Raw genomic sequence first — 12,708 nt, forward strand, 5'->3', positions numbered from 1 at the left:
TGTCTGAGGCCGGATTTGAACTCAGGTACTCCTGAATCCAGGGCCGGTGCTTTAACCACTGTGCCATCTAGCTGCCCCCACTTCCATATTTGTAAAAGGAAGGAGTTAGACTAGCTGACCTTTAAGGCTCTTTCCAGCTCTGATTCTCAGATTCCCAGTTAACAGAAAATTATTCATTTGATGGAATTTTCTTTATAGCCAAACCTATGACATTAAGTGATATTGAACTTGTTTCACTGATTGTGCCAGCAAAACAGGCTCAGTGAAGGAAGGAAAGAGATGATGAAGGGAAGAGTTGAGACAAACACAAGGAAGAAGGGTCCTCCTTCATCTGACAGGACCCATAGACCTGACAGAGGACATCTAAACTACAGAAAAAATCCCCTAGAGAGAGGACCCACCATAAGGCTACCAGATATTTTTTCCCCAGATAATCCAAAGACGTTGTTTTGCATATTGTTTGAATAAATTTACATGCTGAATATCAAGAGGCCCTAACTTCAAATATGTAAGATAAAATAAAATAAGTTATTTCTTGCCACCTACTGGAATTGTATTCAAACCAAATATTGAGGGCTGTACACAAGTAACACATAGAACAGATTTTTAAACAGCCCGAGGAACAGAGAGTGACTCTTGGCTCAGAGCTTTTCTCTCCCTCCACCCCAGTCTTTAAGATAAGAACATGACTGTTCTTATCTTAAATATTCCTTAACTTATTTTTAAACTCAACCACCTGTTCTCTGGACCTTCTACTAAGGACTGACCTCACCCTATGTTGGAGAGAATTGTAGAAGCCATACTCAACAAATAGTCACATAACTTCCATTTGCAAACCTCCAGTGAGGGGGAACTGACTACCCCCCAGGCATTACATTTTGGTATTGCTCTGATGAAATGAAGAAGTGTTTCTTTACTTCAAGCCTAAATCTCTCCACTCATACTATACTTGCCCTCTGAGCCAAACAGAATGGGTCTAATCTCTCCTACCATATGACAGATCTTGAGATACTTAAAACAGTTATCTTGTCCCTCTTAAGATTTATATTCTTAGGGCTAATCATCCCTTTATACTTAAAGTGATTGATGTATATATGAATGAATGGATGGATAGATGGATGGATGGATGGATGGATGAATGAATGAATGAAAATATTGATTATGCACTTACCAGGCACTGTGTTAACAGCTAGGGATGCAAAAACATTCAGCTGTATTAGATGTTACTTCCAGTTTCTTATGTTATCATAATTTGATTTGATAAATATACTAGGTACGCTTTCACCTAACTAACTGATAACAATGTTAAATAGCACTAAGTTACTGGAAGCATACCTGTCTTGTTCTCTCGGCCCTGATATACTTGGTAAAGATTTTTCTTCACCCATGCCTCCCATGTGCAAAATTCCTTTGTAATCTATCACTTTGGTCCTATGTCTAGATCCTTAGATTGCTGGCGTGACTCAAATAAAAATGGATCCTTGTGGGGCTATATATTGTCTTTTGTTGTTCAGGCATGTGCTACTCTTTTTTTTTTTTTTTTGGTGATGTCTTACTCTTAATGATCCCATAGACTTTGTCTATGGGGCTTTCTTGGTAAAGATACTGAAGTGGTTTGTCATTTCTATCTCTAGTGTGTCCCCATTTTACAGATGAGGAACTGGGGCAGATAGGGATTAAGTGACTTGCCCAGGGTCCCACAGCTAGTAAGTGTCTGAGGCTAGATTTGAACTCCGGTCTTCTTGACTTTAGCACCAGTGCTCTATCTACTGTACCACCTAACTACCCACATATTGACTTAGAAAACCACAGATTAACATTATCTATGTTGTGTTGTATTTTACAATTTATTTTATTATACATTTCTGAATTATAGTTTAATCTGGTTAGGTGGTTAGGAGTTTTGTAGCCCTGAGTTTGATACCTCTGCCCTAGGTCACTCTGTGAAAAACCTTTCTGTGACTTAAAATCATGCTATTAATGACTACACTTTGGGTCTTGTCCTTTGGACTTTTCTAAATCCACCATATTGTATAATCATCTAAACCACAACTTTACATCTTGTGTACAAGGATAAGAAGACACTATTGAAGTCTTTGCTGGAAGCTAGGCATATAGTATTTATGGCATTCCCCTGATCTACCAGTCTAATAACCCTATCAAAAAAAGGCTAGCCTGGCATCAACCCTCCTAACAGAGCAACTTTGGCTCTTGAAGTGTCACCTATTCCCTTTGATTTTGTTTGTTTCATTTAAATCTTTATTTTTTATAAGTGCCTTTTATTTTTAATAATAATAATTTCTAGTTACATTCCTTCCCTCTCCCCTAAAAAGGGAGGGAGAGGGAAAAGTTTTACCTGGTAACAAAGATATAAAAAGAAAAAAATTGTTTATAAAAACAATCAACACTTGTACTGTGTCTGATAGCATCTGCAAAATTCCATGCTCAGTCTTCCAATTCTACAAAAGAACTCAAACCTTCTGATCAGGAAGGGAGGTGGCACAGTGGACAGAGTTCCAGGCCTAGAGTCAGGAAGACCCAAGTTCAAATCCAGCCTCTGACACTTGCTAGCTGTGTGACCCTGGGCAAGTCACTTAACCCTGTTTGTTTCAGTTTCTTCATCTGTAAAATGAGCTAGAGAAGGAAATGGCCAACCACTCCAATATCTCTATCAAGAAAACCCCAAAGGGGGTCACAAAGAGTCGGACACAACTGAAAAACGACTCAACAACACTGACCTTTGCAGATTCTACTCTCTTCTTTTTTATTTTTTAAATGGAAGATCATGAGGTTTTTTTCCTTTCTTAAGTACTGGCACTTTTCCTTCTCTCCTAAATTTTAAAAAGATTTAACACCCGCAGCGATTATACTTTATAGTTCTTTGAATAAGGGCCTGGTCACTTGAACTCATTGAGTAGCTACTCATTGGTAGTTACATGGGCTGTCTAATCTTGGATTTTGGCCCTTATTTTTTGCCTGTCCTCTTCCTTTATGGAGTCAATCAACACACATTTATTAAGCTACTGGTAAGTACCAGGGACTAGTTGCTAGAAGTATTTAGATAGAAATTGAATAGCTCCTACTCTCAAGGCTCTTAATTCCTTTGGAGAAGACAGCATGTACATTTAAGAACATTTAAAAGCATATGTATACAAAATAAATGTGTCAATAAACCTTGTATTTATTTATTGGGTTTTTTGTTTGTTTTTGGTTTTTTGTGGGGCAATGAGGGTTAAGTGACTTGCCCAGGGTCACACAGCTAGTGTCAAGTGTCCATTACACCACCTATCTGCCCCAACCGTCTATTTATTTTTGTAAATGTTTTGTATGTGCTTTAATATAGGAAAATTGGGTTGGGGCACTAGCAACTGGTTTAGGAAAGGCTTGTTGTGGGGCTTCATCTGAGCTTGAAGGAAAACTAGGAATTCTAAGAAGCAGAGATGAGGAAAGAGTCCGTTTTAGGCAAGGGAGATAGTGCAAAGGCATGGGGAGATGGAGGGCCTTGTGTGAGGAACAGAGAAAAGGCCAGCTTGGCTGGATTGTAGAGAGAGTAGTGGGTGATGAGTTTAGAAAGGTAAGTTGGATCGATCTCTTGGTTACACACTTGCCTTCAAACTCATGTTCTTATATAAAACTCCTATTGGCCTTGAGCACATGCCCAGACCCCTGGCTGATTCCCCCAATCAGCAGTGTTAGGCTTCTCTTCTCCCCAAGATTATCAGCATAAAAACAAGGTCCATGATGCAGTAGAGAACAGGCGTCTTATATCCAAGAAGACACCCGGGAAATTCCTTCTTTCCTTGGGAGCAGACTTGACTGATAAAAAGAAGAGAAAGCCCAGCCCCACTCTGGGGAAAACAAAGCTCCTTTCTACCAGGAAAGTGAAAAGGGAATATAAGAAATGCCACAAAAGAAGACATTCAATTCCTGTCTAACAGCCTCACTGATGTCACCCTGGTTTGCTCCCTAATGCCATCAAATGTGGCTGCTATTGCATGAAGTAACAGCCTTTGTGAATTCTCCCAAGTTGATTTGGAAGGGACAAAATTTTGATTTCATTTCTAGCAGATCATATATGATAGAAATGCCTATGGCTTAGCTCCTAAGTAATATCTGACCAGCAGTCTACATTTATAATGCATCCACTGTGTTCCAAGCATGGTATTAGGTTTTGTAGGAGGATTAGTGGCCCGAGTCATCAATTGACTGATCTCCTTGATGGTTCTTTCCAGGAGAGAAAAGCTCAATCCAAGGAATCACAAAGTTGCAAAAAAATGTTATGCTGAAAGTCATATTTCACAACTTCTACTCTGAGCAACTTTCTTTGGTTTACTACCAGAACTGCAATTGGCATTTGGGGATTTTCTAAAAGACTTTGGGGAGAGGTTGGGAAGAAGTCTATAGCTTGACAAAGAGAAGGGAAAATGGGTATAGGGAACTGGACTCAGGATCGGGAGTACTTGGTTTCATATCCTATGTCAGAGACTTATTAGTTGGGTGATTCTGAACAAATCACTTAACCTCTCCAGCCTCAGTTTCCTCACCTGCATGGTTCCTTTAGTCCAACCCTAAATGGTCTCTTAGGTCCCTTCTGGCTCTAAATCAATGATTCCATGATTAGAGTTAAGGGAAAAGAAGTTTACAAAGAAAATGAAGAAAAGGAATGCATTATGCATTCAATTCAATTATTTATTGTAACAGTATTTTTGTAGGAAGGCCAACAAAGAATTAAGTTGATGAATTAGTGGGAGACAGGAGTGTGTTGGTAAATGTTTCATAACTGACTCTCCAAGGATATAAAATATATGTTCAAGTTGGGGTTTTTTGTGTTTTTTTTTTTTTTAGTGAGGCAATTGGGGTTAAGTGACTTGCCCAGGGTCACACAGCTAGTAAGTGTTAAGTGTCTGAGGCTGGATTTGAACTCAGGTACTCCTGACTCCAGGGCCGGTGCTCTATCCACTACGCCACCTAGCTGCCCTGTTCAAGATATTTTTAAGTTTAATCTGCACCATTAACATTTCTCTACCACTTTCTTAAATATAGACAGTCAACAAAGTCAAGCCCTTATTTATGACATTTGCCAATTTCTGAAGTTTAAATGCTCATGCTGAAAATTTTACAATGGGCTCCAGCACACTCCAGATGGGATGCTACCCATTAAGTCAGAAGTCATGTTGGGCAGACAAAGAAGATTGGGTATTATAGGCAATGACTGTATTGCCTATTTGGTATTATTGGAGATACACACACACGTATATATATATGTACACATTTATTTCATACTATAGACAATAGTGAATTTACTATTGATTCTTGGGCAGGGAAGTTAACATGATAAAAATGGAATTTGAGAAAGTGTTCTGGCATCTGTATGTAGGATGAGTTGGGGTAAGGACGATTATAATTTTAGATAATGGGATAGTTGTTGCTATTGTGTCTAACTCTCTGTGACCCCATTTTGGAGCTTTCTTGGCAAAGATACAGGAGTGGTTTGCCATTCCCTTCTCCATCTCATTTTGCAAATGAGAAACTGAGGCAAACAGGGTGAAGTGATTTGCCCAGGGTCACACTGCTTCTAAGTGTTTGAGGCCAGATTTGAACTCATGAAGATGAGTCTTCCTGATTCTGAATCCAGTGTTCTATCCACTGAGCTAACTAGCTGACCTAATGATGATAGTAATAACGGACATTTATATAGCGTTTAGTGGTTGTGAAGTATTTTACAGCCAATCTATCTGCAAGGTAGATATTATGGGAATTAATTAATTAATATGTTCATTTTCACAGATGAGGGAGTTGAGTGGTAGAAGGTCTTCAACATCCTGATTCCAGTCTAACATTCTTTCTACTATGCTATAATGGAAAGTCATCTGTCCTGGGAGATCTTGCCATCTCTTCAAACTCAACATTTCTAAGACTGAACCAATTATATTCACCTTTAATATCTGCAATTTGACTCCTCTTCCAACTTTGCCATATGTAGGAAATTCCCATTTTCCATTTCTCATATCGCCAATATTTTCACTACTTTCTCAATCCCTCTTCCCTAAATTCTCCTTTTTTTTTTTTTTTGGTGAGGCAATTGGGGTTAAGTGACTTGCCCAGGGTCACACAGCTAGTAAGTGTTAAGTGTCTGAGGCCCGGATTTGAACTCAGGTCCTCCTGAATCCAGGGCCAGTGCTCTATCCACTGTGCCACCTAGCTGCCCCTTCCCTAAATTCTTTAGACTATCTGCAAAAAGGAGAAGCTTTTAGAGGCATCCTTTACTTCATTCTCACAATATTCCCTATGTAGAAAGATGGGAAAAGGCAAGGAAAAGTAGTAGTGAGGTGCCAGGCAAGCTAGAAACTTATGATTACAAGAGAGATTGAGAATTCCTGACTTCTCCCTATCATCCCTCCCTTCTACTTCTTATTTTTCCTGACTTCCTTTAAGATGCAGCTCAAAATTGGTTTTCTGTAGGAGGCTTTTCCTGTTTTACAATTTTCACCCTTCCCAATCTCAACCCCTGAAACTATAGGCCTGAGTTCCATTCTGGCTTCAAATACTTACTAGCTATGTTATCTAACCTCTCTTTGCTTCTATTTCAACTTTAAAATGGGGATAATAACAACACTTACCTCACAAGTCTGTTGTGAGGATCAAATGAGATATTTGTAAAGTGTTTAGCACAGTGCCTAAGACAGAGTAGGTACTATATAAGTATTCTTTTCCTTTCTCTTTCCTTCCCCTCCCCCACCCCCTTTTCCTTTGAGATTACCTTTCATTTTATATATATATATATATGTGTGTGTGTGTGTATAATTCTATCTTTCTTTCTTCCTTTCTCTCTCTCTCCCTCCCTCCCTCTCTCTCTCTGGCCACACTGACCAAAAGTCATACTATCTAGCACTGCATCTTTTTTTTTTTTTAAAGTATTGTGTATACCCTTTATTTTTTAACCCCAGTTTAGTCAATTTTAGTTGTTTTCTTAGTTGCTTATTCCTGTTATTTTTCTTAATTTTCATTGATCTTTGACACCAATAGAATCACCCACAATTTCTATTTTAGTTTTACTTAAATGAAGATATAATTTCTTTGTTTTTTTAAGATTTAACTTCTTAAAGTGAATTAAACATAATTTGGAACCTAAACTCAAAAATTTCCCTTGCAGGAAGCTTTCTCTGGCAGTGAATGTTTTCAAGACTGGATATTGTTCTTCAGTTAATCACAAGTACACTCCCAGGAGGGCAGTGCTGTATGTTCCTGGAAATGATGAAAAGAAAATACAGAAAGTACCATCACTGAATGTAGACTGTGCAGTGTTAGACTGTGAAGATGGTGTGGCTATGAACAAAAAGGTAATGATGGTATAATTTCTTGTTAGGAGAAAGGTGTACGTGGGGGTGAATATAAATAAATTCTGTTTTCTATTGCCAGCATTTTGAACTTTTTGTATTCTTGCCCCCCACTTATTCACATTTTGCTGATTTCTAATCTTTTGCTACTTGAGAGCTGGTTGTCAGACAGGTTTAAGAATTTATGTAGGGAGAAGTAGTTGGCCTTTAACCAATTAATTCTTTCCCTGAAGGTTGATATAGTCACAGAAAACAAAAGATAGATAACAAAGGTAATTATGTATTAATGTGTTAATGCAGCGTGTAACTATAAATATGATTACCCTGTGACCCTTACAAAGTAGAAAAATATTTCTCTCCAATTTAATTGGAAGAGGATCTTAGAATTGACTGGCTGAAAATTGTCTATAACCTTGGAAGCCATCAAGTAGCAAAGACTCCCAGGCTTGGAGTAAGACAACATTGTTTGAGAGTTTGAGAGAGTTAATGCTATGAACAATTTTGTGAAATATAAGCTCTTCACTAATACCAGATGGTAAAGGGCAGTAGGGGCAGTAGGAGGGAAGGGAAGGGAAGGGAATTTTCACTTCCTGCCCCATAATGCTTGGCATCTAATAGCAGAATTACTTATCTAAGTTTATAGGGGTCATTTTTTGTGCATACTTTCACACTGACCTATTTTAGTAAATACCTTTATTTTGAGCTAATTATGCATAGGGGCTGATTTTTAAAAGGAAGCTTACCAGTAGGGGCTCATGAACTATGCTTTTAAGAGCTCAGACCCACAGGATATTCTAGAACCTAAAGAAATAGTCACTTCCCTGGGGACCCAGTTTGTAAACCTGAGCATGCCCCCTTGGAAGGATGTAGCTAAAAGTATACTACATAGTATCCATTTATCTTTTCTCTTAAAAGGGAAAATTTAATAGCACGTTAGATCCTGATGTTGTCTTTCTATGTCTATATGCTTTTAATCTGCTAGATCTACACAAAGTGTTACTTTTAGGATTTAAATTATGTGCTTCCAGAATTCTGGAGTAAACTTTCCAGAGACTGAGTGTTATGGTGCAATGGAAAAAGTACTAAGATAAATATAGGATATTGAGGTTCTATGTCCTGCTCTGGCGCCAACAAATTATGTAACCTGGACAAACCACTTCCTCTCTTGGGACCTTGGTTTTCTTATCCATAAGATGACAGGATTGGAATATGTGGTTCCTAAGGTCCCTTTCTGCCCTAAAGTAAGATGAAACTTGTGTATCTCAGCATGTTGAGAAGGTGTTTTAAATATCTTTATTCCTCCTAGAAAATAAAACTGGGAAAGTACAGCTTTAGGAACAGAATCAAAGATTACCTTTTATTGAGTATTTGAAAATACCTAATTTTTCTATTTAATAAAAACAAGTTATTTAGGCCCTTACTATTGTAGTACCCTCAATAATGTTCTCATAGGACTCTTAGTATTGCAATATCCTCAATGGTGTTTGATTCAAATGAGAAATGAACTTCAGAAAGTATTTTTAAAAGGGAGTAATTTAGGGGCAGCTAGGTGGCGCAGTGGATAGAACACCGGCCCCAGAGTCAGGAGGACCTGAGTTCAAATCCTGCCTCAGACCCTTAACACTTACTAGCTGTGTGACCCTGGGCAAGTCACTTAACCCCAATTGCCTCACAAAAAAAAAAAAAGGGAGTAATTTGTATGTTAGGAGAACCAGGAGAACGTTTCAATTTAGGTATTTCTTCAGACTTTCAGCCTTGAGGAGTTTTTCCATTGTTTAAAAGTTGAGTTTTTTATTTATTAAGTATCTGCTATGTGCTAGACACTGTGCTAAGTGATGGAGAAGACATTTCCTTCTCTTGATCTGCTCACAATCTAGTGGGGGAGACAAATGTACACAAACAAGATATATATGGGATAATTAGTAAATAATTAAAATTACTTTAGAAAAAAGTTGTTTTTTGATAATACAACATTTGAACAAAACATGTTCTTGAAAAGGCAGTAGAAGCACTAGTCTTCCTCAGTATTGTGGGTACTATGTGTATGTGTATATGTACATGTATATATGTGTGTATATTGTATAAATGATATCGTATATGTTTAAAATATAAAACTTATATATATTTAGACATATAAATATATCTAGTATAGAGGATCTAGTCAAGATCTCCATAGAATTCCGCTATTTATTCATCTTTTGTCACAGATATTGATCCATAAACTATAATTATATACACATGCTATATATACATATATAGGTACAATATATATGCTACAATTATATTTACATATTTTAATTTACATATTATACATGCTTATCAGTATGTATTATATTATATATAAATTATATTTGTCAAATATATATTTATATATCCATTACCTTAGTAATGACATATATAAATATATACACATATGCACACACATACACATATACAGATTGCTTTCTTTAGTACATATATATGTATGCTTATGTATGTATACATATCTATAGTTTTATTTGCTTATCTAGATATACCTATATCTCACTAGATAATTGGGGTAGCATGGTGCCTCAGCAGACATAATGCTGGACTTGGAAGCAGGAAGAACTCAGTTCAAATCCTACCTCATACACTTACTAGCTATGTGACCCTGGGCAAGTCAGTTAATCTCTTAACCTCAATTTCCTCTTCTGTAAAATGAGGATATCAATAACACCTGCCTCCCAGGGGTGTGAGAATTTGGTGTGTAAACCTTCCAGATTTGTATCAGTGCTATTATATCTAGGCATATGTTTGTCCAAATCTAGGATTGCATAAGAGAAAGGAACTTCCCAGGGAATAAAATCTCTTTACTGATGCAATTCAGTAAATGTTCTGCAACTTGAGGTTTTAGAGGGATGTCTAGGGCACTGAGAAGCCTAGGTAAGAGGCTCAGTAGCAGCAGGTTGGCCACTAGACAATGGATTTTTTTGTTTTTTGCCATAGTAAACTATGAGACAGATAAAATTACATAATGCCCTCCATAGTGATGATGGCAGAATGGGAGAAAAGAAGGTAGTATGTTTGTTGTGAGGGTTTATTTTTATTGTTTGATTAGGAGGCAGTGGAAAGGAGAGAGATATATTTGTAGAAAGAAAACAGGAAAGAAAGAAAGAAGAGGAAGGAAAAAAGGAAAAGCAAGAAAGAGGCAGAGAATACTAAGATTCACAAATTTTTTAATAATCTGTAAACATTAATTTTACTCTTAGAATGGTAAATGTGAGAGAATCAGCATGGCATAGTTCCTTGAGAGCTGGCCATGGTACCAGGAAGACATGGATTTAAGTCCTGTCTCTGATACTTGTTGGCATTATGACTGTGAGTAAGTCACTTAAACCTTTGGTGCCCACACAGCTCCTTTAGACTACAAGTTACAGAAAAAGTGCCAGCCTTCATTGATGGAGGACATTTCTTCATCTGGAAGTTCCCTATATCAAGGAAATCACAGGTCCAGTCTCTATTTTTATATAACAAATGTGAGAAGAAATGAACCATATCTAAAATGGTATTCTTGTTACAAATAAAATCTAAGGATATAAAGAAGAATGGTTTACAGATTCTTCTTGGAGAATCAAATAAAGTAATTGGGAGAGTTGGTTTTATAAGCCTAAGAGCACAATTTTGTGGAACATTTATCTTGTCTTGTAGTGCTCATGATGAACCTATATAAGGGGACCACCAAAACAACTGAAGCTTATGTGTCAACATCTGCTTCAAAAGATGAACAAATCAGTGGAATTCTATGGAGGTCCTTACTAGATCTTCCATGCTAAATCAACATATACCTTTGTGCTTAGTATGAAGAAAGCTGGACAAAATGGGGAAAGTGGCAAAAATATTTTGGAAAATATGATCTGAGTTTTAAAAATAACAAAAACTTTGTGTCAATATGTCATGAATTCTTTCTTTGAGAAGACAGTGGTTGTGATAAACGCTGAATTATCACCCCCCCAAAGTAATTCATTATGTTCTAACCTATAGGAAATGACTGAATACAAATATCAGAATCAACTATGGGTGATGAGATAATTTGTTTATTAGAGCAAAAGTGAAAATTGACATCAAATTAGGAGGAAAGGTAAAGATGAGGAGATACTATATGTAATTACAACTCCTATTTGAGCCATTTAAACATGCTGTTAACTTTGAAAAATGGGAAATAGAAAATCAACAAGTGTTTATTAAGTAACCATTAGGTTTAGGGGATACAAAGAGACAAAAATTAAACATTCTCTAACTTTAGAGAGATTACATGATGAGCATAGCTAAGGGGACCACCAAAACAAAGGGGGGTGGGGGAAACACAAATACATACATACATACATACATATCTACTAATATACATATATTATAAAATACAAAATAGTTCTACGGTAAAATACAAAGTATTTCAGGGGGGTTTACGAGCTCTGATGAATCAGGACAGACCTTATGTTGTAGGTGGCAATTATATGAACTTTTTTTTTTTTTTTTTTTAGGCAATGGGGGTTAAGTGACTTGCCCATGGTCACACAGCTAGTAAGTGTCAAGTGTCTGAGGCCAGATTTGAACTCAGGTACTCCTGAATCCAGGGCTGGTGCTTTAACCACTGCGCCATCTAGCTGCCCCCCTTTTTTTCTTTTCTTTTCTTTTTTTTTTTTTAGGATATGAACTTTCAAAGGAACAAAAGATTCTAAGATGCAAAGATAAGTAAGAAAAGAATTGAGAAAGGAATGCCAATAATGAAACTATCATAGTAGTTCAGGCAGAAGGAAATGATAGTCTGAATTATGGTGGTAGCTATGGTGATACAGGGATGATGAACTATGATGAATACAATGACTATTTATGATTCTCAAGGACCAATAATACAACATGCTATCCATTACAGAGATGTGATGGATTTAAGGTTCAGAATGAACCATGTATTTTTGTGTATACATCCATTAAAGGAATTTCTTTTGCTTGATTATGAGTATTTGTTATAAGAAATTTGTTTTTCCTTTTTTTTAATGAGATTGGGTGTGGGAGGGAGAGAAAATAGTTTTCTTTTTTTTTCATAGAGAGGTATGGGGTGCTACAGATGTGAAATGTTGCATATACTTTTAGATGAAGTCATTTTATGATTAATTTTACATAACTGTTTTTTTTTGTTTTTTTGTTTTGTTTTGTTTTGTTTTTTGAAGGGCAATGAGGGTTAAGTGACTTGCCCAAGCTCACACAGCTAGTAAGTGTCAACTGTCTGAGGCCGAATTTGAACTCAGGTCCTTCTGAATCCAGGGCCGGTGCTTTATCCACTGTGCCACCTAGCCGCCCCCAATTTTACATAACTGTTTTACTTTGTTACAAGAGACCTCTCCTAAAGTGGAAA

At 37.0% G+C, this 12,708-nt stretch overlaps 1 protein-coding gene across 2 annotated transcripts in view; it reads left to right on the forward strand.

The window, feature by feature from the left end:
- Positions 1–12,708, forward strand: part of CLYBL (citramalyl-CoA lyase) — a 396,026-nt gene that overhangs the window by 198,837 nt on the left and 184,481 nt on the right. For both annotated transcript variants that reach the window (XM_043997995.1, XM_043997994.1), the window contains exon 2: positions 7,154–7,340. In XM_043997995.1, coding sequence (XP_043853930.1) covers positions 7,154–7,340 — 187 coding nt within the window. The remainder of the gene's footprint in view (positions 1–7,153; positions 7,341–12,708) is intronic.

This window comes from Dromiciops gliroides, chromosome 3 (assembly GCF_019393635.1).
Source record: "Dromiciops gliroides isolate mDroGli1 chromosome 3, mDroGli1.pri, whole genome shotgun sequence".
Classification (NCBI taxonomy): Eukaryota; Metazoa; Chordata; class Mammalia; order Microbiotheria; family Microbiotheriidae; genus Dromiciops; species Dromiciops gliroides.